At 37.7% G+C, this 22,886-nt stretch overlaps 1 protein-coding gene across 3 annotated transcripts in view; it reads left to right on the top strand.

The window, feature by feature from the left end:
- LOC126484184 (ATP-dependent RNA helicase DHX30-like) overlaps positions 1-22,886 on the top strand; it is a 317,910-nt gene that overhangs the window by 127,530 nt on the left and 167,494 nt on the right. For 2 of the 3 annotated variants that reach the window (XM_050107596.1, XM_050107598.1), the window contains 2 exons: positions 6,895-7,191; positions 22,516-22,886. The exon at positions 22,516-22,886 is cut by the window's right edge and continues 39 nt beyond it. In XM_050107596.1, coding sequence (XP_049963553.1) covers positions 6,895-7,191; positions 22,516-22,886 — 668 coding nt within the window. The remainder of the gene's footprint in view (positions 1-6,894; positions 7,192-22,515) is intronic. The other variant, XM_050107597.1, reaches the window with a different exon arrangement.

Raw genomic sequence — 22,886 nt, 5'->3', positions numbered from 1 at the left:
GGATCCATGCAGATTCATAGCGAGAGCCAGAAATTAGAACATGAATAGGTTTTTGGGAGTGGATAAGGCAGGAAAATATTTATACGCTTTGGCTTTTGTCCACCTTTCATGCTTGGATCCCATTTTCACACGGTCCCAACATGCAGCACTTGCTGTGGTATCCCACTGAGTCTGTAGCCAAAGCTAGTCCTCAAAACATTGATGGTCCACGATATTCACTCATCCAGCCTGCAGCAGTGTTAACCAGTACCTAGTATAGTGTTGTGGGATTCTAAGAGGTTTTGTTCAGTTACATGACCTCTACACCATACCTGTTCGAACTATCTAAAATTCCAGAACCGGTACATATCTTCAAGATAGGAATAGATGTAAAGTGAATATAATCCATCATCAGTATATTTGTTACTACGCACATTATACATCATTCTAGTAACCAATTGAAGGAGTTGTCAGAAGAAAGTCCTTATGCTCAGTGTAGTGAGAATTAGTCTGATCGTGCTATCTGGTGTGATTTCTCCTGCTGTACATACTGGCAACAAGTAGATCTATTTGAATTGCTAGAATGCATTTATCTGCAGCTTATGCCTCACAGTGTTTATGTTCTTCTCTTTGGATGAAAAAAGCATCATGACTGTGTCAACATGACAATGATGTCAAAATCTTCTAACCAAGTAAGTAGATGGACTTCTAGTGAGAGTGGTAATGACAGTCTTGATGACAGTGATGCAGATCCTGGTTATGCACCAAGATAACACAGTGTGTGGGGCTTAGCATTATATTGCCACCAGTATAACCTCATAAAGTTCAGCGACAGCATTTGTTACAATTTTGGGGAGTTCTTTATGTTAGCAATATATGAATGTACAGTGTGTTAACTGTTAGACGGCAGAGTTGCGAGGGGAGTGTGGGGAGAGGAGGAAGCAAGCATTGGCTGGTGAGGGGAGGGGGAGGAGCCGCTGGGGGAGGGGGGGGGGGCATACAAGGCACGCCTACCAGTTGCAGTGCTGGCACTACAAATTGCGCGTCATGCTAACACGAAAGCAGACGAAAGGCTTGGAAGTAAAACTCGCTTTAAATGTTGTTCGTAAACGAAACTGAAATAGTCATGTACATTGAAATCTATATATATATAAAATATATATAAAAATGAATGTATGTATGTTTGTCTACTATGCGCTCACAAACCGATTGCACAATCTTCCGCACTGAATAAAATTCCCCATGAACCATGGACCTTGCCGTTGGTGGGGAGGCTTGCGTGCCTCAGCGATACAGGTGGCCGTACCGTAGGTGCAACCACAATGGAGGGGTATCTGTTGAGAGACCAGACAAACGTGTGGTTCCTGAAGAGGGGAAGCAGCCTTTTCAGTAGTTGCAGGGGCAACAGTCTGGATGATTGACTGACCTGGCCTTATAACATTAACCAAAATGGCCTTGCTGTACTGGTACTGCGAACGGCTGAAAGCAAGGGGAAACTACAGCCATAATTTTTCCCGAGGACATGCAGCTTTACTGTATGATTAAATGATGATGGCGTCCTCTTGGGTAAAATATACCGGAGGTAAAATAGTCCCCCATTCGGATCTCCGGGCGGGGACTACTCAAGAGGACGTTGTTATCAGGAGAAAGAAAACTGGCATTCTACGGATCGGAGCGTGGAATGTCAGATCCCTTAATCGGGCAGGTAGGTTAGAAAATTTAAAAAGGGAAATGGATAGGTTAAAGTTAGATATAGTGGGAATTAGTGAAGTTCGGTGGCAGGAGGAACAAGACTTTTGGTCGGGTGATTACAGGGTTATAAATACAAAATCAAATAGGGGTAATGCAGGAGTAGGTTTAATAATGAATAAAAATATAGGAGTGCGGGTTAGCTACTACAAACAGCATAGTGAATGCATTATTGTGGCCAAGATAGACACAAAGCCCATGCCTACTACAGTAGTACAAGTTTATATGCCAACTAGCTCTGCAGATGATGAAGAAATTGATGAAATGTATGACGAGATAAAAGAAATTATTCAGGTAGTGAAGAGAGAGGAAAATTTAATAGTCATGGGTGACTGGAATTTGTCAGTAGGAAAAGGGAGAGAAGGAAACATAGTAGGTGAATACGGATTTGGGGGAAGAAATGAAAGAGGAAGCCGCCTTGTAGAATTTTGCACAGAGCATAACTTAATCATAGCTAACACTTGGTTCAAGAATCATGAAAGAAGGTTGTATACCTGGAAGAATCCTGGAGATACTAAAAGGTATCAGATAGATTACATAATGGTAAGACAGAGATTGAGGGACCAGGTTTTAAATTGTAAGACATTTCCAGGGGCAGATGTGGATTCTGACCACAATCTATATGTTATGAACTGCAGATTGAAACTGAAGAAACTGCAAAAAGGCGGGAATTTAAGGAGATGGGACCTGGATAAACTGAAAGAACCAGAGGTTGTACAGAGTTTCAGGGAGAGCATAAGGGAACAATTGACAGGAATGGGGGAAAGAAATACAGTAGAAGAAGAATGGGTAGCTCTGAGGGATGAAGTAGTGAAGGCAGCAGAGGATCAAGTAGGTAAAAAGACGAGGGCTAATAGAAATCCTTGGGTAACAGAAGAAATATTGAATTTAATTGATGAAAGGAGAAAATATAAAAATGCAGTAAATGAAGCAGGCAAAAAGGAATACAAACGTCTCAAAAATGATATCGACAGGAAGTGCAAAATGGCTAAGCAGGGATGGCTAGAGGACAAATGTAAGGATGTTGAGGCTTGTCTCACTAGGGGTATGATAGATACTGCCTACAGGAAAATTAAAGAGACCTTTGGAGAGAAGAGAACCACTTGTATGAATATCAAGAGCTCAGATGGCAACCCAGTTCTAAGCAAAGAAGGGAAGGCAGAAAGGTGGAAGAAGTATATAGAGGTTTTATACAAGGGCGATGTACTTGAGGACAATATTATAGAAATGGAAGAAGATGTAGATGAAGATGAAATGGGAGATAAGATACTGCGTGAAGAGTTTGACAGAGCACTGAAAGACCTGAGTCGAAACAAGGCCCCGGGAGTAGACAACATTCCATTATAACTACTGATGGCCTTGGGAGAGTCAGTCATGACAAAACTATACTATCTGGTGAGCAAGATGTATGAGACAGGCGAAATACCCACAGACTTCAAGAAGAATATAATAATTCCAGTCCCAAAGAAAGCAGGTATTGACAGATGTGAAAATTACCGAACTATCAGTTTAATAAGTCACAGCTGCAAAATATTAACGCGAATTCTTTACAGACGAATGGAAAAACTGGTAGAAGCGGACCTCGGGGAAGATCAGTTTGGATTCCGTAGAAATGTTGGAACACGTGAGGCAATACTAACCTTACGACTTATCTTAGAAGAAAGGTTCAGGAAAGGCAAACCTACGTTTCTAGCATTTGTAGACTTAGAGAAAGCTTTTGACAACGTTAACTGGAATACTCTCTTTCAAATTCTGAAGGTGGCAGGGGTAAAATACAGGGAGCGAAAGGCAATTTACAATTTGTACAGAAACCAGATGGCAGTTATAAGAGTCGAGGGGTATGAAAGGGAAGCAGTGGTTGGGAAAGGAGTGAGACAGGGTTGTAGCCTCTCCCCGATGTTGTTCAATCTGTATATTGAGCAAGCAGTAAAGGAAACAAAAGAAAAATTCGGAGTAGGTATTAAAATTCATGGAGAAGAAATAAAAACTTTGAGGTTCGCCGATGACATTGTAATTCTGTCAGAGACAGCAAAGGACTTGGATTAGGAAATGAGGCACTTATAGTAGTAAAGGAGTGTTGCTATTTGGGGAGCAAAATAACTGATGATGGTAGAAGTAGAGAGGATATAAAATGTAGGCTGGCAATGGCAAGGAAAGCGTTTCTGAAGAAGAGAAATTTGTTAACATCCAGTATTGATTTAAGTGTCAGGAAGTCATTTCTGAAAGTATTCGTATGGAGTGTAGCCATGTATGGAAGTGAAACATGGACGATAAATAGTTTGGACAAGAAGAGAATAGAAGCTTTCGAAATGTGGTGCTACAGAAGAATGCTGAAGATTAGATGGGTAGATCACATAACTAATGAGGAAGTATGGAATAGGATTGGGGAGAAGTGAAGTTTTGTGGCACAACTTGACCAGAAGAAGGGATCAGTTGGTAGGACATGTTTTGAGGCATCAAGGGATCACCAATTTAGTATTGGAGGGCAGCGTGGAGGGTAAAAATCGTAGGGGGAGACCAAGAGATGAATACACTAAGCAGATTCAGAAGGATGTAGGTTGCAGTAGGTACTGGGAGATGAAAAAGCTTGCACAGGATAGAGTAGCATGGAGAGCTGCATCAAACCAGTCTCAGGACTGAAGACCACAACAACAACAACAACATGATGGTAAGGCAGAATTTAGGAACCAGTTTTTAAATTGTAAGACATTTCCAGGGGCAGATGTGGGCTCTGACAACAATTTATTGGTTATGAACTGTAGATTAAAACTGAAGAAACAACAAAAAGAAGAAATTTAAGGAGATGGGACCTGGACAAACTGAAAGAACCAGAGGTTGTAGAATGTTTCAGAGAAAGCATTAGGGAACAATTGACAAGAATGGTGGGAAGAGATACAGTAGAAGAAGAATGGGCAGCTTCGAGATACGAAATAGTAAAGGCAGCAGAGGGTCAAAGACGTAAATAGATGAGGGCTAGTAGAAATCTTTGGGTAACAGAAGAGATATTGAATTTAATTGATGAAAGGAGAAAATATAAAAATGCAGTAAATGAAGCAGGCAAAAAGGAATACAAACATCTGAAAAATGAGATCGACAGGAAGTGCAAAATGGCTAAGCAGGGATGGCTAGAGGACAAATGGAAGGATGTAGAGGCATATATCACTAGGGGTAAGATAGATACCATCTGGTGAGCAAGATGTATGAGACAGGAAAAATACCCTCAGACTTCAAGAAGAGTCTAATAATTCCAATTCCAAAGAAAGCAGGTGTTGATAGGTGTGAAAATTACTGAACTATCAGTTTCCTAAGTCATGACTGCAAAATACTAACACAAATTCTTTAAAGAGAAACGGAAAAACTGGTAGAAGCTGACCTCAGGGAATATCAGTTTGGATTCTGTAGAAATGTTGATACACATGAGGCAGTACTGACCCTACGACTTACCTTGGAAGATAGATTAAGGAAAGACAAACCTACATTCCTAACATTTGTAGACTTAGAGGAAGCTTTTGGCAACATACACTGGAATACTCTTTCAAATTCTGAAGGTGGCAGGGGCCAAATACAGGGAACAAAAGGCTATTTACAATTTGTACAGAAACCAGAGGGCAGTTGCTATAGTCGAGGAGCACGAAAGGGAAGCAGTGGTTGAGAAGGGAGTGAGACAGGGCTGTAGCCTATCTCCAATGTTATTCAATCTGTATATTGAGCAAGCAGTAAAGGAAAAAAAGGAAAATTTGGAGTAGGAGTTAAAATCCATGGAGAAGAAATAAAAACTTAGCTATTTGCCAATGACAGTGTAATTCTGTCAGTCAGCAAAGGACCTGGAAGAGCAGTTGAACAAAATGGACAGTGCCTTGAAAGGAGTTTGAAATGAACATCAACGAAAACAAAACGAGGAGAATGGAATGTAGTCAAATTAAATCAGGCAATGCTGAGGGAATTGTATTAGGAAATGGGACACTAAATATAGTAGATGAGTTTTGCTATCTGGGAAGCAAAATAACTGCTGACGGTCAAAGTAGAGAGGAAATAAAATGTAGATTGGCAATGTCAAGGAAAGCTTTTGTGAAGAAGAGAAATTTGTTTACATCGAGTATAGATTTAAGTGACGTGTTTTCTGAAACTATTTGTTTGTGTTACAAACCTGTTCTGTAGTTCACTAATTTATGAAACAAATTTTTGCACTGTTAGCTTAAATATTAAAACGCTATTGTGGGAAAAGTGTTGCTTCGCAGAAAGTTTAGAATTTTGAAGTAAGAGGAGGAAAGTCATTTTTGGGTAAGCAGGATACAGCAAGACTTAAATGGCACATGGATGGATAGTGGAGAGACACCCTAACAGTGATAACTGTAGTTGAATTTTAACCCTAAAAATGTTCATCTTTGTCGATCCATTGTTTGTTGTCGATCCATTGTTTGTTGTCGATCCATTGTTTGTTGTCGATCCATTGTTTGTTGTCGATCCATTGTTTGTTGTCGATCCATTGTTGTCTAGTCTTTGAAGGAGGCGTTCGATTGACAAATTCGCGGTATCCAGATACTGATGGCTCCAGTATGTAAATACTGATGCATCTGAATGCCTATACAAAAAGTTAATATGGGGTCTGAAGATGGCATATTGAAATTCTGAAACTTGTCAAAATAAAATACCTTCTCAAAACATGTGACTGTATGGTGATTTTCCTTGTAAATAAATAAAAAAGGTTAATGCCAGTTAAATCATAGTAGGAAGGCAGGAGTCATGCATTTAATTTAAGTAAGCGGTCGTAATTCCAGTATTATTAGTCATGCCAGAACAGGTGTAGATTTTTCATTCAGTCACATGAAACCTGAATGAAAAATGATGTACAAGAGTGTTGTTTATATGCACTTTTTTTTTTTTTAAATAATGTGTTAAGCTTTGGCATAATATAGTAAACTGAATTTACAGAGGTCTGAAAGGGTATTATTATTGCATAAAGATGTACACCAATGAAATGACAGATCAGAATAAGGTGGTTTTTAATATTAAAAAACAGTGTCTGCAAAATATTTCAGCCTTGTACTTATATCATTATGTGAAATGGTATTGGAAGTATGTAGGCATGATGACATTAGGCTGTACGCAGTAATTAGTTTAAACAAGAAACAAATGCCATATGAAAATTTATTTTCATGTTCACAGGTTGGTGATACAGTAGGTTACCATGTAAGATTGCAGTCACGTATGCCACAAGGACCAGGAGGTCTCCTGTATATGTCATCAGGCATGCTTCTTCACCATTTGCAGAAAAATTCAGTTTTGACTGGTGTTACACATGTGATATTAGATGAAGCTCACGAACGTGACACCAATATTGATGTGTTAGCCATTCTACTGCGTCGTGCATTATTGCATAACCCCGAACTGCATGTTATTGTCATGAGTGCCACTATTGATGCTTCTCTCTTCCAAAATTACTTTGATGCTCCCCTTATGGAGGTAAGTCCTCACTGTATCGCAGTTTACATACCTAAATATTTTTAATGCTTTGCTTGTCAAATTGTGATAGCATGAACTTGGAACTGAGTTTCACACTGAAGTTGGGGTAGGAACATGTGTTTGCTATTGTAACACTCCAAATACTATTAGTGTAACTCTCAATGTTGTGACATTTATGACCACACCAAAGAACTGTTGTCTACACATCTGGGCACAAATGATGCTTAAAACCAGAATGAAATTGCTCCTGCCATTGTACAAAAAAGACGAATATGTCTTGGGCAGAGTTAAGGATGTAAACTTTTCGGCATATTATGCAGCTTGAAAGACGTTTAAATTAAAACATCTTGAGATACTTGTGCTTTTTGATTAGTTAAAATTAGTACCCATGTCATGAAATATAATGCATCATGTCAAGTAAAGTAACATGATGTAATGTCATGTAAAATGACACGTAATCCAACACATCATTTGTCCTGCAAGTTTAGGATGCTTGCATCCCCACTCTGGGATACTTCCTATTAAAGAGGCACCCTACTCTTGGATGCTTTCTATTGTAGATGTGTCCTACTCTCTAGAAGCAGATAAATTTGTGTCTATTTGTTCTTACACCCTTCACCCTACATATGACGGGGGATGGTTTGGGGGAGAAATGATCCCATCAGGAAAAAAAAATTGACTGACCCCATTCAGAACTCAAATTGTTTTAGTATCCCCTCTAGGAACAAATCCACCCTCAGAAATTTTTTGCCCCCAGGGAGAAACTTTATTACAGGCATGTTTACCTGTCGTATGATATTATGTATTGTTTGCTATGAGTTGCAAATACTCTGGATTTTGGGTAAGGGATGAGGGACTTAAGCCTATAAATTGCACAAAACATGGTTTTTGCATGAAAAATATGAATTAAGCTAGATTTTTGAAAGCGAGTTTTCAATGCTATCATAAGAATGCTTTTTTTATGTATATGATTCACGTCAAATCATTTCTACTCATTCAGTTCACGTAAGAACAGATTTTATGGCCTACATTTAGCTTGACTTTAAACCATTGTATATAGACAACGGATGAAGATTATTGCATTAAAAACAAGAGTTTTCACTTTATCCACTTACCTTTGTGCAAAGTTTGGACCGATTTGTACAAACTTAAAGTATAGAAGTGGCATGCTTCAGAAACCTCCAAGAAAAACGTGTTTTTTGCACTTAAATTCCAAACAAAGCAAGATTCTTCAAATCGTTAAAACATGTTTAAGACCAAAGTCCCACACATCGGTGGGCCAAAGTTGAACAATCAGTCTTGCTCTGTAGTTCTTTAAGGATGATTGTTTTGAACAAATAGTGCCATTAGCTGAACATTAATTTTGTCCCAATTAAAATCTTTTTCAAAAGGAATTAATCAATTGGGACAATTTTCCTGGGGCCAAGTCCTCTTCATAATTCAAACCTTGTTTGCTGTAGTGTAACATAGCTACAATAAGACAGATGCTCGAATGGCTATACAAATGGCTGCTAGTCTGGACTAAACCCAAAACTCAGCTCAAATAGAAACCGAGCACTAAGACCTCCACCAAAACCACAATTCTGTGCGCGGCCTTTTCATAAATATTTATTACAGTGCTTCCATGCTGTAATGATACTATGGAAATATTTCCTGAGGAGTAAGAACAGTTCAGTGTTTTAGAGGACCTACTGTAGTCAGTTATTAAGAGATAGTGAAAGGTGGTGTTGTGAAACTACTCGACCAAAGTACAGAGGTGTTTGTGTTCTACCACCAATCATAAAACTGCTTTTATACATGGATGTGGGTTGGTGGGTGGGTAGGTCGATGAAAGTTAATGAATCTCAGAAGCACAAGTCACTGTAGAAAGAGTACTCAGCAACACAGTTATGATCACTCACTGGTCATTTATTCTTTGTGTATTAAATTGTAAGAGCAGTTGACTATTGTATGCAAATTACCAGCACATTTAAATAAGTTTGAAGTGAAAGAGTCATTTCATGGCTATTAAATTGATTGATATCTAAATGTTTCTGCAATTTTTTTACATTGAAATGTTGTTACACTCTTTCTCATTACAGATCATTTCACAAAGTGAAAACTACATGCTATATAGTTCATGCTGTATAGTTGACGCTGTATAGCTGACCAAAATAAAATTAATAAAAGTTCTTCTGTAGAGTTAACTGAAGGTATTACAGTTCAGCTGTGGTGTCTGTCTGCATTTTATTTCATTAGGCAAATGATCTAGACAATATGGTTGCAGCACTACATACAGCTTCAGTATGCTTAGGTCAGTTTCAGTGAAGAGTAATGAAGGTCATATTTATCTGTTGGCATTGTGGTTTTGGCATCATTCCTTAGGCATTGTAATGAATTATTTACAAGAGTACACTATTTCATCTGATGATGTAGTTAAGATACTTCTTATATTAAGCTGTTGTCTGTGAGAATACAGGTTGCATTTTTTTTTTCCTTCTCTCCATCTGCTCTTGGAGGATTTGTGTTGTTTGATTGGGAATCAGTGTGTGTAGAATTTGTAGCATCAGAGACAGATGTATATTGACTGCCTTGGAGGACTTTCCAGGCTGGTGAAGCAACATGTCAGCTGAATGTTCAGGTCTGTTGTTAGTGGAACCAGTGGATCAATAAATTTGTTCTGTTGTGACTGCATCGTTGTTTAAGAAAGAAAAGAGGAGGAGACCTTAAAAAGGAGCTACACTGTGACACACAGGGATTAAGGCACAAGTTTCGTGTATGTGTAACAGAATATGTGTCAGACATTGTAGTAAACATTTAATCATATCCCATGTTCTGTGAGAGAGTGAGAGATAATTTTGTTAAAGAAAAACGCTGAATTAGTAATGAGAGAGAAGGTTTGAAGTTGCAAGCAGACAAAATAAATTAAAGTAAGAGAAGAGTGTTGTTATAATGTTGTCAGCTTTCTGCCAAATCTCCCCACCCAGTTTGATAAACAACTATACATTTTTTTGTGTTAAGAGATATTCATGGGTGAACACCAGTATTATTCTTACGGCACATGGTTTTATGTAATTAAAAAATATTTTTGCTACAGATGAATTAAGCCTACCTAAAATGTACCGAGCGGGGTGGCGCAGTGGTTAGACACTGGACTCGCATTCGGGAGGACGACGGTTCAATCCCGCGTCCGGCCATCCTGATTTAGGTTTTCCGTGATTTCCCTAAATCACTCCAGGCAAATGCCGGGATGGTTCCTCTGAAAGGGCACGGCCGACTTCCTTCCCAATCCTTTCCTAATCCGATGAGACCAATGACCACGCTGTCTGGTCTCCTTCCCCAAACCAACCAACCAACCTAAAATGTAATTCCGCATGACACTGTTGAATGAAAATAAGGCGTGTTATCTTACTGACACCTGCATATTTTATTTTATTTTTTGTTTACTTTCCAGTTGAAATTCTCATCAGTATGAACAAACCTTGCACTTACAAACCTCTGCCTACGCTTCAGATTTGTTTTTGATATCATATCAGTTATTTAATTTTTTTTAATTGTCTTGATCACGAAGTTTTTTAATAGACTTACTGGTTTTGGCAAAACAATAGCTATCTTCAAAATCTACAATGGAAGTAAAGGAAAGTACATTACTAGCTACTACATTATGAGACTGAAGTTGTAACAAAAACATAATATACCTCTCATTCCACTGCACAACAACAAGTCATAACATGTAAAAACAACATCAGCCAGAACTGCCAAGCATGCTTCAACCAGTTCTACATAGAATGCAAAGGTATCCTAAAGGCTGTTAAAGCAATCATAAGATAAAAATAATTACACAAAGTAATTAACACTTCTGACTGGAATACTCTCTTTCAAATTCTAAAGGTGGCAGGGGTAAAATACAGGGAGCGAAAGGCTATTTACAATTTGTACAGAAACCAGATGGCAGTTATAAGAGTCGAGGGACATGAAAGGGAAGCAGTGGTTGGGAAGGGAGTAAGACAGGGTTGTAGCCTCTCCCCGATGTTGTTCAATCTGTATATTGAGCAAGTAGTTAAGGAAACAAAAGAAAAATTCAGAGTAGGTATTAAAATTCATGGAGAAGAAGTAAAAACTTTGAGGTTCGCCGATGACATTGTAATTCTGTCAGAGACAGCAAAGGACTTGGAAGAGCAGTTGAATGGAATGGACAGTGTCTTGAAAGGAGAATATAAGATGAACATCAACAAAAGCAAAACAAGGATAATGGAATGTAGTCTAATTAAGTCGGGTGATGCTGAGGGAATTAGGTTAGGAAATGAGGCACTTAAAGTAGTAAAGGAGTTTTGCTATTTGGGGAGCAAAATAACTGATGATGGTCGAAGTAGAGAGGATATAAAATGTAGGCTGGCAATGGCAAGGAAAGCATTTCTGAAGAAGAGAAATTTGTTAACATCCAGTATTGATTTAAGTGTCAGGAAGTCATTTCTGAAAGTATTCGTATGGAGTGTAGCCATGTATGGAAGTGAAACATGGACGATAAATAGTTTGGACAAGAAGAGAATAGAAGCTTTCGAAATGTGGTGCTACAGAAGAATGCTGAAGATTAGATGGGTAGATCACATAACTAATGAGGAAGTATTGAATAGGATTGGGGAGAAGAGAAGTTTGTGGCACAACTTGACCAGAAGAAGGGATCGGTTGGTAGGACATGTTCTGAGGCATCAAGGGATCACCAATTTAGTATTGGAGGGAAGCGCGGAGGGTAAAAATCGTAGAGGGAGACCAAGAAATGAATACACTAAGCAGATTCAGAAGGATGTAGGTTGCAGTAGGTACGGGGAGATGAAAAAGCTTGCACAGGATAGAGTAGCATGGAGAGCTGCATCAAACCAGTCTCAGGACTGAAGACCACAACAACAACAACAAATTAACACTTTGGAGACCAAGCCAGAGCATAACATGGGCTGTAACTTTGTGTTAAACAGACCACATCCGAGGGTAAGTCGGGCCATGATTTTCTCAATGTGTGAGCCAAAACTGGGTTCATTTTGTGTGAGAACAATGCATGGAAGTGTTGCTGCCTGCTCCTTGAATGGTGCTGCAATTTGCTGTCAATTTCTAGAATTATTTCGAAAGAAGCATGAGTGAGTGTAGCAGCTGCTGTCATGAATGACTGAGCCATTATGATTGCACTGACTTAATTTTGTGTGTGTACTCATTTTTGAAAGTGCAAGAGGAAGAAATGGCTCAATAACTCACCACACAGTTTTTTTTTTTTGGGAGTATAATTGTACCATCTGTCAGCATTATTTTAAAATTTGTAATCTATCAAAGAACTAAAGTAAATATGAAAAACAAATCTTGTAGCCTGACCCCCTTATTAGTATGTATTACTCTTGAAGATACATAAATTATGTATGTGCCAGTAACAGAAAGCCATAAGTGGCCAGTTTCCTAGCCTCGATGTTCTATTCCAAAGTATTAAAAGGAAGTTAATTTAAAACTACTGTTTTTAAAAAAATACTCAGTTGTATATAACAGAGATTTTTCAAAAAAATGTTTAATTTTATGAAACATGTATTCATCTTCTGACAGTTTAAAACTGGTCAGAATTTAACAAAATGTTCAAAAAATAAAAATAGATTTCAGTAACCATTCTAAAATTGAAACTTCCTGGCAGGCTAAAACTGTGTGCCAGATCGAGACTCAAACTTGGGATCTTTGCCTTTCACAGGCAAGTGTTCTACTGACTGAGCTAGCCAAGCATGACTCACGACCCGTCCTCACAGTCTCCTCAATCGTCTCCTACCTTCCAAACCTAACTTCATTCTGGTATTCTAATATTGATTACATTGTGATTGCCTGAAACCCTGCCTTATAAAGGAAGAAGACAGAATGAACTTTGAGAACAAGCATATAGTACTGTTTGTCATATCCCAGTTTATATTTTGATTAAAACAATAAGTAATAAAAATGGAAATGAAATAGGAATGGAGTTAATGTAACATTATTTACTTCTAATCATTACTTTACATCTAGTTTGTTTAATTTTCATTTCCGTCACTTACTATTCCAATCATAACATAAACTGGAATGTGAGAAACAGAACAATATGCAAGTTCTTGAAATTTGTTGTGTGTTCTTCCTTTAGAGAGAGTTCAGACACATCACAATATACTCAAATTTAGTACAATTCCCTTAATCACTTTTTCTTTTTGAGCATTTTGTTAAATTCTGACCAGATGAATATCTTTCTAATATGGTTAAACATTTTAGTGAAATAGTACTTCCTTATATACAACTGAGAATACTTTATAAAGAACTGTTCTTTTAAATGAACTAACTTTTAATTACTTAGTAGAACTGTCTGTACAATATTCATGCATCAATAACCTCTAGGATACCTTAGCATTATCTGTATAATTGGTTGAAGCATGTATAGTAGTTCTGACTCTTGTGTTTTCACATGTTATGACACTTTGCAGTGCAACAGAATCGGAGGTATATCATGCTTTCATTACAGTTTCTGTCATTTGTATTAATTTCGTAATGTAGTAGCTAGTAATGTACTTTGTTTCACTTCCATTGAAGATGGCTGAAACTGGCTAACCAAAACTTGTAATTCTATTCAAAAAACTTTGTGATCAAGACAGTGAAGTAAAAATTATGTACATCGTGATTGCTCTCCAGATTGTCATTTTAGGTCAAATTCTTTTCTTTTCAATTATTCACTCAAACATTTTGTATACATTTTCCTCTGTTGATATATTTTTACTGGGATTTTTGGCGATGCTCTTGTCAACTGCCAAAAGACCCACTTCTGCTAGCTATGTATTAAATTGTCATTCACATGTATGAGAAACATTAGATCTGAGAATGAACTGAGTGAATTCCATTAGTAACTATTTCTCCTGTACGTGTAATCATTGAGTTACATAGAACAATGTTTCATGTTTGTTTAGCTAACGACAACTGTAAACATAAAATCTCTTGTCCAGGAGTAGGCTATTGTAACTGGTTGCCCTAGTGTTGTATTAGTACTGTTTGGTAAAAGTTACTGACCTCTGGAGCTGTGCATTACATTCTGAGAGTCCATTCACTATTGTGTAAACATTTTTTTTTTTTTGCTTTCTTGGCACTTCATCTGTGTCATCAACTTATCTATCAGGGTCAAGTTATCTTGAGTTCCATGTGTTAAGATTAGTTTCTGGAATCAATATATTATGGAAATACCATTCTGCCTTGAGCAAACACATTCTTCATGTGTAAAACACACTAGGTCTCAGTGAAGTTTCAGTATCACTATTGGTATAATTATTTCAAAGACGATCAAGACGACGTTGAAGCCTAGCACATAAATTACTGACAACAGTGTGGAAGAAGAAAGGAAAATGGTTCTGGAAAATTGCTGAATCTCCTTCAGAAAGGTTGCTGATAATGTTGGCATAGCCACTACCTCATGCTAAGCAATTTCTTCAGACATTTTGGGCATGAAATGTGTAACAGCAAAATTTGCTCAGAAATTGTTGTATTTTGACCAAAAACAATTTTGCTCAGGAACTGCTGAATGAAGTTGACACAATCCTGAACTTCTAAAGAAGGTTATAACAGGTGACAAAACATGGATAAATGGGTATGATGTCGAAACTGAGGCCCAATTGTCCCATTGGAAACTGCCTGTAGAGACAGGACAAAAAAAAAAGTTCAATCACATGTGAATGTTCACATGTTATCCTGTGAAAATCCATCATCAGTTCCTGCCTTATGGTTGTATGGTCAATAAGGATTACTACTTGGAAGTTATGCGCCATTTGCATGAACCAATCCTAAGAAAGTGACCAGAATTGTGGCAGAACCACTCGTAGAAATTGCATCACAATAATGCTCCTGCTCATACGTCAATGCATGTTCATGACTTTTTGGAAAAACAAAACGGCTATGTTGCCTCAGCCACCATTTTTGTCAGACATGACCCCATGTGACTTCTTTCTATTCCCAAGTCTGAAGAGAACCAGGAAAGAACATTGTCTTGCCACTATTGATGAATTGAAAACAGATTTGATGGAGGAGCTGAACACCATACCGAAAAGTGAGCTCCAGAAGTGCTTCCAAGATTGGAAAAAGGGCTTGCACAAGTGTATTATATCTGAAGGGGATTGAAAGTGACATAGTTGATGTTGATGAATTAACAAAGATTATTTAAGAAAAACAAAAGTTCCTGTTACTTTTTGATAACGCCTCATATGCAGCTGCCCGACATCTTCAGTTCATTTGATATTTGGCTCCAGTTTGTCATCTGAACTTTATCAGAATTTTTCAGTACAGCGTGTCCATAAATTATCTTTACAACTTAAGATCTTAACACACGTAAAACCATACTAGATATTAACAAATGGTTTCCAGTATGTGGTGAGGTAACTCATAAAGTTTTTTTTATTTGTTCATAACCATCAATGTGTGCACCCGTAGTGGCACGGAGAATGTATAGTATGAATTCCTTTTCTCTCCACATGCTATTCATGATCTCCAGGGTGACATGTTCAAATGCATTGTGAATCCATATCTTCAAGTCCTGTATGTCTCTAACCTTGGTTTGGTACACCAGATTCTGTGCAAAATCCCACAGGAAGTAGTGTAGAGGTGTGAGGTCAGGGGATTGTGGCAGCCATAAAATTGTACGATCTTGTCCAGTACACCCATCTGGAAACTTTTCATCCAGAGACTGATGGACATTTATGGACCAGTGCTGTGGTGCCCCATCCTGCTGAAATATGACATCAGGTTGCAGTTGTGGTGCAGCAAACTCTTGTCAAGGTAAACACCACCATTGACTGCAGACTTGATGAAAAAGAATGGAATAATGGTACAACTGCGCATCCCACCACACCAACACTGGCCTTGGGACTGTTTTTTTCTATTTCACATGTAACATGAAGATGCTGTGAGGAGCCCAACAAAATCAGTGTGTACAATGGCTAGAGAACTGGAAATGAGATGATCAATAGTGCACATTATCTTGCATTTGAGGTTACTGCTATATTCCTAAAAGGTGCAGCTGCTTCAGGCATTAAAGCCTACATACAAACCTCATGGTGAAGAGTTAGCTGTGGATGTGGTAGGTGAGACTGACACAAACTATGACTGTTTGGAAAAGATTAGTTCCTCCGATTAGGTAACATTTCCTGTAGCCTGCAAACTTTTCAAAAAGTCATTGTTTGCATCAGGCTTGCGCAGCATGTCCACTGCAAACTCTTCACAATGGGGTCATTCTGTTGGCTTTAATGCCTGCAGCAGCTGCACTTTGTAGGGATATAGCCGTAACCTCTTGTGCAAGATGTTCTGCACTATTCATCATCTTATTTGCCACTCTCTGGCCACCATACACACAGATTTTTGTCAGACTTCTTGCGAACACCAGCCATACCATGTCAGTGTCTGAAACAGGAGGACAACCTGACACCCCCCCCCTCCCCCCTTTTTTAGCCGGCCGCTGTGGCCGAGCAGTTCTAGGCGCTTCAGTCTGGAATCACCCTGCTGCTACAGTCACAGGTTCGAATCCTGCCTTGGGCATGGATGTGTGTGATGTGCTTAGGTTATTTAAGTTTAAGTAGTTCTAAGTCTAGGGGACTGATGACCTCACATGTTAAGTCCCATAGTGCTTTGAGCCATTTGAACCATTTTTTGACCTCTTTTTATAGAGAGCACTGCCTGTTTCCATCAGTGACGTATGTCAAACGTGAATAGTTGATCAGAACGTTGGTTGCCTTCCATACCATGTTTGAGAGTTTCGGTGTACTTGGGTATCAGATGTCACCTCTGTGAACTGGGCCACACACTGACCTTTCTCCTGTGGCGTCCACATTTTACCAGGTTTTCAAGTTCAGTTTTTCATCAAAATTGCACCGCCTGGAAGATAAAAAAAACTTTGAGGTATCTTATCAAATTTCGAAAACCATTTTTTATTATATAGTATAGTTTTAAAATTATTAAAGTCTTAAATTGTAACTATAATTTATGGAGACTGTGTATTATGTAACATACATTTACCAGAATGTTAAACCTAAAATGAATTTTTTTGCACTTTGCTGGATTACAGTACTGCTGTAATATTTTGTCAACATTTAACCATCATTTTGTTCTTATTTTGAAAATGTCGTGGAGATATAAACTATTATGAATGAGCTTTGTAAATTGGTGAGAGGGAGGAGAACTTGTGTATGTAAATTGAGTGCATTTACTGCCTGTTTATTGTGCTTTTTCATGCCTCCACGTCAACCTAATAAATGTTAATTAAAGAATAAAACAGTATTGACAGAAAATACAACTCTATATGATATAGTGTTGTTATCTAACAGTAGCAAAGCATAAAAAAAGTGGTAATTTCATTTTAGGCCTAACATTTTGGGAAATATACATAGTAACATAAAGTTGAAAAATCCTGATCAGAAGCAAATGACAAACTGGAGCAGATTGTCAGCTGTACTACAAATGTTAGAGAGCCATATAAACAATGGGATACTAAGGCACCATACACATTTTTTTCTGTTAATTATTTTATAAATGTAAATATCATAACCTCAAATCTGTATGTATTATCATGGGGATTTCTGTACATTTTGACAGAGTATAAATGAACTTACTAACGATCCTGTAACATCACCAAAACGTGGTTTAGTGTTATACAAGAATAATTTGTATTTAGTCAAGACAGAACCATATTTTCATAGTTATGTGTTACATAGCAAACACAAACAAAAATGGAGCTTCAACTACAAGATGAATTCTGGAATCAAATTCTATGCTCTTCTGTTGCCAGGATGGAGACTGATGTTAACTTTTCAGTTGTCTTTCATGAATTCATTGCTAAGTGTGACAAACAGATTGTCGTATGCCACTCACTATTAACTTCTTGACGATCCTCTCAAGTAGGCAGCTCCACCTCAAGTGTCTGGCCACAGGCAGCCCAGTTGCTTGTGGGCACAGGTGGGTAGGGGTGGGCAAACATCTGATGTGTTGGCACCCAGGCCAAAATGTGTGCGAACATACTGCCCCAACCAACAATCCACAAATGGGTGTGGCCGAATGGCTTGTACACACGCAAAATACTTGCAGGCCACTCAGTGGGTAGTCTGTACTGTCTGCACCTGCCTTTGGACGAAATGCCAAGTGCCCGTGCTCCATGCAACACCGTCAGGAAGGCCTGCTCTAAAGCAACATCCACTATGTGTCCAATGGAATGTCGTATGTCTGCTTTAAAGTCCTTTTATTTTTAGGGGCTGTTGGTGATGGCTAGTTATTTGACACCAGTATAGCCATTAAATAATTTGTGTGAGCATTGACAGAAATAAACTTTATAGTTAGAGCCAATTTTGTTGGTTTTGGTTCATCTTTTATCTCTCAAACATTTGTTTGTGCTACTATAGATACTCCAACAGTCTTAAATTGTACTATGATGTTTTAAATGGATTTTGCATTTCCTCAGTTGAATTTTTTAGCATCACATTACCAGGTGACTTAGCTTGTTTTTGAGCTTTGGTCAAATTTTACTGAGTCCTCTGGGAACTGATACTTTTCTAAGCCAAATGTCCATGCAAAAAGTAATTTACTTCAGTCATTGACATTCCTACAGATGCCTCTATTTCATGGTAAGTCACATGCTGATTCTCTTTGATCTTATGCACAGCATCGATATTTTCTTTTGCTGACCTGCACGATATGAATCCTCAGCGTAAGTGCAATGCAGCAAAATTCTGCAAACCATATGTAAACAGTGTTTTCTGAAAGTGAGTGATTACCAATATTGAATGAAGCAGTTTCAGATGATGTCAGTTGAGCAATTCAAGATTGTGTTGGTTGAGTTAAACCTTCATGAAAATCATTAAATAATATCCAGTAAAAACCTCGAAGTGTAGTTACCGTTTTTTCATGACACTGTTTATGGATAACAAATGATGAATTTTAAAACAATAGTAACGCCATATTTCAATAACATGTCTAGTGGTGTTCTTAAAAATTTGTAATGTGCCTGTCCTAAATCATTTTTCTCTCAGAATAGTTTGAAAAGTGCTGCTGTCATCTGTTACAATCTGTTTGGAATACATGAGAGAGCTGTTTATAATGTACAATCAGTGATTATTAACTAGAGAATGAGAACTTGAATCAGATAGCAAGCAAACAAATATATGTACAGTGCATGCAATATTACTTGGCCCACAGCTGTACTGACAGTGGGTTGGGAATGGTACAACAGCAGGGGGGGGGGGGGGGGGGGGCTGGGCTGTGGATGGGACAGCACAGTAGGGGAGGTGGTGGTCTCCAGGTGAAACCTTCACACAAATGTCTACCATGTGGAACTTGTAAGCTACAGTTAGCGAGTCTGCGAACGACTGTGTTAAACATGTCAACCATTTATTATTAAAAACACAATGGGTGTAGGATTACGTTGCAATCGCAACAGTGAGTGTGATTTATTCTTGCCTATCTTGTGCACCTTTTTTCTTTCTCTTTTTGATGTGTTAAAAGTAGCTTCTTTTTGCAAAAAAACACAATGGGATTTACACAATTTCACCTAACATGTTGAAGGGGTTGCACTTGTGATGAGACTCTGAAACACTCTACTTTTAATCAAACAATTGAGCACAGTGAGGTAAATAGCTTGTGAAATGAAATGTTCATGCTTGGTATAAAAATAAGAGTCCTTCACTAATATAATTACATGTATATCACAGAAAGTTTTGTGTGTTAGCTACATGGCAAAACAGTCTCCACTTTGTGTGAAATTTGCCCAAAATTTGTTTTGGTGTCTCGAACCATTTGAGATATAAGAGATGTTATGAATATGTCATTTGCACTCTTATCATTTGCGCACACAGTCAGAAGTGAGTGCACAACATACAGTGAATTTCTATGAGGTTTGTGATAGATATAGAGCTTGTAATGATTCATGCTGAATGTTACTTAACTTAAGTTTCTTCTGCCTGGTCCATTGATGAATGAATGCAAAATTTTCATATTTCACAAAATTTATTCACATTAATTGACATCCGAACTGCACACTCGTCATTTAAACAAAACACGGACGGACTTCACTGATCTCTTTGAATTCCAAAAGTAACACCAAAACTGACTTGTTGCAGCATCGCTGCACGTAGAATTTCAACAATAGCTTCCAAAATAAAGCATTATTAATTTTTTACAATTTTGATGTTACAATTAAAATTTACAAAACGTAAAGAAACTGATGTTACAGCCGAATAAGGTATACAATACAATATTGAATGACAAACTTTTATAGTAATATCTTTAATTTTCTGTAAGAAAATAATTCTGAACTTTAATTACAATCATGTCTCATGTTTTATTTTAGTTATATAATTAATTACAGTTTGGATCTGGTTACTGATATTCAGTGGCAGTACAGAGCTTGCACTTTATCTGATTACACATATAAAATGCAAAAATAAAGCCTCAAATTGTGGAAATTGGAAAACTGTGAGATGTAAACAATTGGGGAGTTGATTAGAAATGTAATCACAAAGAATACAAATTACAGAGGAAGACATAAAAACAAATAACAAATGAAAATACATCACATGGTAATAACTTTTAAGCTGTTTCTCAAGATAGTGAGGTCTTCTGTTACTGGATTTTTAGATACCATATTGTTAATTAGAAGGATTGATTTTTCATGCTAACATCTCTGCAGTCTCTAGTTATTTATTGCTAAGGACTTACAACTTCAATTTTTTGATTAGTAACTTAATTTAGTGTATGTCCATAATTTTATCAATGACAACAATCCACCAATAATTATGACAATACACGTCCTTCCAGAACATTCCACATGCCTTCGCAATGAACATAAAGTTTTTTTATCAGATAGGACAGAATGATATAAAGACACACAAACAAGGCCTTAGGAGGCACTAAATTGTCTGATAACTATTCAGATGCATATAAAAAAGGTGGTATCAGACATTTCATATGAATTTGGGGAAGGCTGTATCGTTATAAGCTCATCTCCAGCTTACACAAAAATTCAGTATATTGAATATATTTTTCATGTAGCATTATGTGGTGTAATATGCACCAAATGCAAATTGTTAGTGAGCTCCGTTTTTCATTGCAAAGTATTCAAATCTTTTGCAGTATATTGCGTAATACAAAAATGTCATAGAAATTATAACCATTATCAAAATGATAGGTAGTTAATCATGAAGCTTATGAATGAGGCTGTGAACTGCATGTGCAAAAATTTTCTTTAACCGAATAGTTTCTTTAAAATAATTTGAGAAATGTTGCCATGCAGCCAGTGTGCATTTGCCTCCATTCCCACTTTGTAGTCAAAGCAGGCAGAAAATGGAGAGACAAGTGATGATGCACACGGCTCAGTAGGTGACAGGCAACTGAGGCAGCTGCCCTCTCAGAACAGAGGAGTGAACAAACTCGGCACTGAAACCAAGAATGCATTTCTGTGCATGGGCCAATTTATCTTATGCAACCTCTGTATGTAATAAGGTAGAAGCGTAGGGTGAAACTAAAAACTTGAATGTGAATGACTGAAAATCAGAAGTAGGGGAAGATTAAATGATCAAGAAGTCACATAGAATTAAATAGAAGCGAAAAAGAAAACAAATATGAAGCTAGGAGGGGAAGAGAAAGATAAACATGAAATTGGCGAAAGAGGGAGAGGTTCAGAATGCAGTTAGAAAATTAAAGGAGGGAAGGTGTGGAAGAAAAATAAAGTATGAAGAAACAGTTGTACATAAAGACCAATATATATACAGTAGCACACACATTGAGACAGGGACTGATGACCACAGAAGTTAAGTCCCATAGTGCTCAGAGCCAACCACTTTGAGACATTTCTTCCTTAGATCTTGAGTGGAATCTCTTCTGTCACAGTATCAGAACACCTTTTATTGCCACGAAACTAATTTCTTCAGTTATGGCTTGTTTCTTACCATTACCTTCATAACTCTCAGTGAGAGCAAGCTCATACGTGTAAAGGTTGCTCACAGCTATACCCAGACATAAAAGGCACCATGGCCCACTTTTGAAGACATTCCTCTTGTAATGTAATATTGAATTGATCTGTAGTGTCAGCCTTTTCTTTGTAAATACTCGCATTGTGTGAAGTTTGTGCCTAGAAGCCTATCCATGGCTTGCACATTCTCAGATGTAATCTTTTGCACCTTTAGAGGTTTGGAAGTCCTTGATTGCTTATTCAGCCCTTTCAAAGGTGGTCTTGTCTCTCCTCTTTCTTGTTCACTTCTACCTTGGAATCCTCCTCCTATGTTTTAAACATGTTTAAATTATCCATAAGATTTTGATTCCCTGTTCTCTCTCTGTTGATAGGTACCGGGCTTCACATTTCCAGTTACAGAACATTTTTTGGATGATCTTGTTTCACAAAATGTGTTGAAAAAATTACCTGATTCAACAGTGCCTTATGTAGATGTAGATCTTGTGTGTACTGTAATAGACTGGCTTCACCAAAACAAAGGTGAAGGGGCAATATTATGCTTTCTGCCTGGTTGGGCAGACATAAAAGCAGTAATGGAAAAGGTGAACAAAATAATGAATAAAAGTGAACTGTTTGTTGTGCCTGTGCATTCTCGAATTTCTTATACTGACCAGCAGAAAATATTCAGCAGACCACCACCTGGCATTCGTAAGATCATTCTTGCAACAAACATTGCAGAAACAAGCATTACTGTGAATGATGT

The sequence above is a fragment of the Schistocerca serialis genome, chromosome 6, assembly GCF_023864345.2.
Source record: "Schistocerca serialis cubense isolate TAMUIC-IGC-003099 chromosome 6, iqSchSeri2.2, whole genome shotgun sequence".
In the NCBI taxonomy this organism is placed as follows: domain Eukaryota; kingdom Metazoa; phylum Arthropoda; class Insecta; order Orthoptera; family Acrididae; genus Schistocerca; species Schistocerca serialis.
Note: the sequence above shows the minus strand (reverse complement) of the source record. Positions and strands in the feature narration are given on the sequence as shown.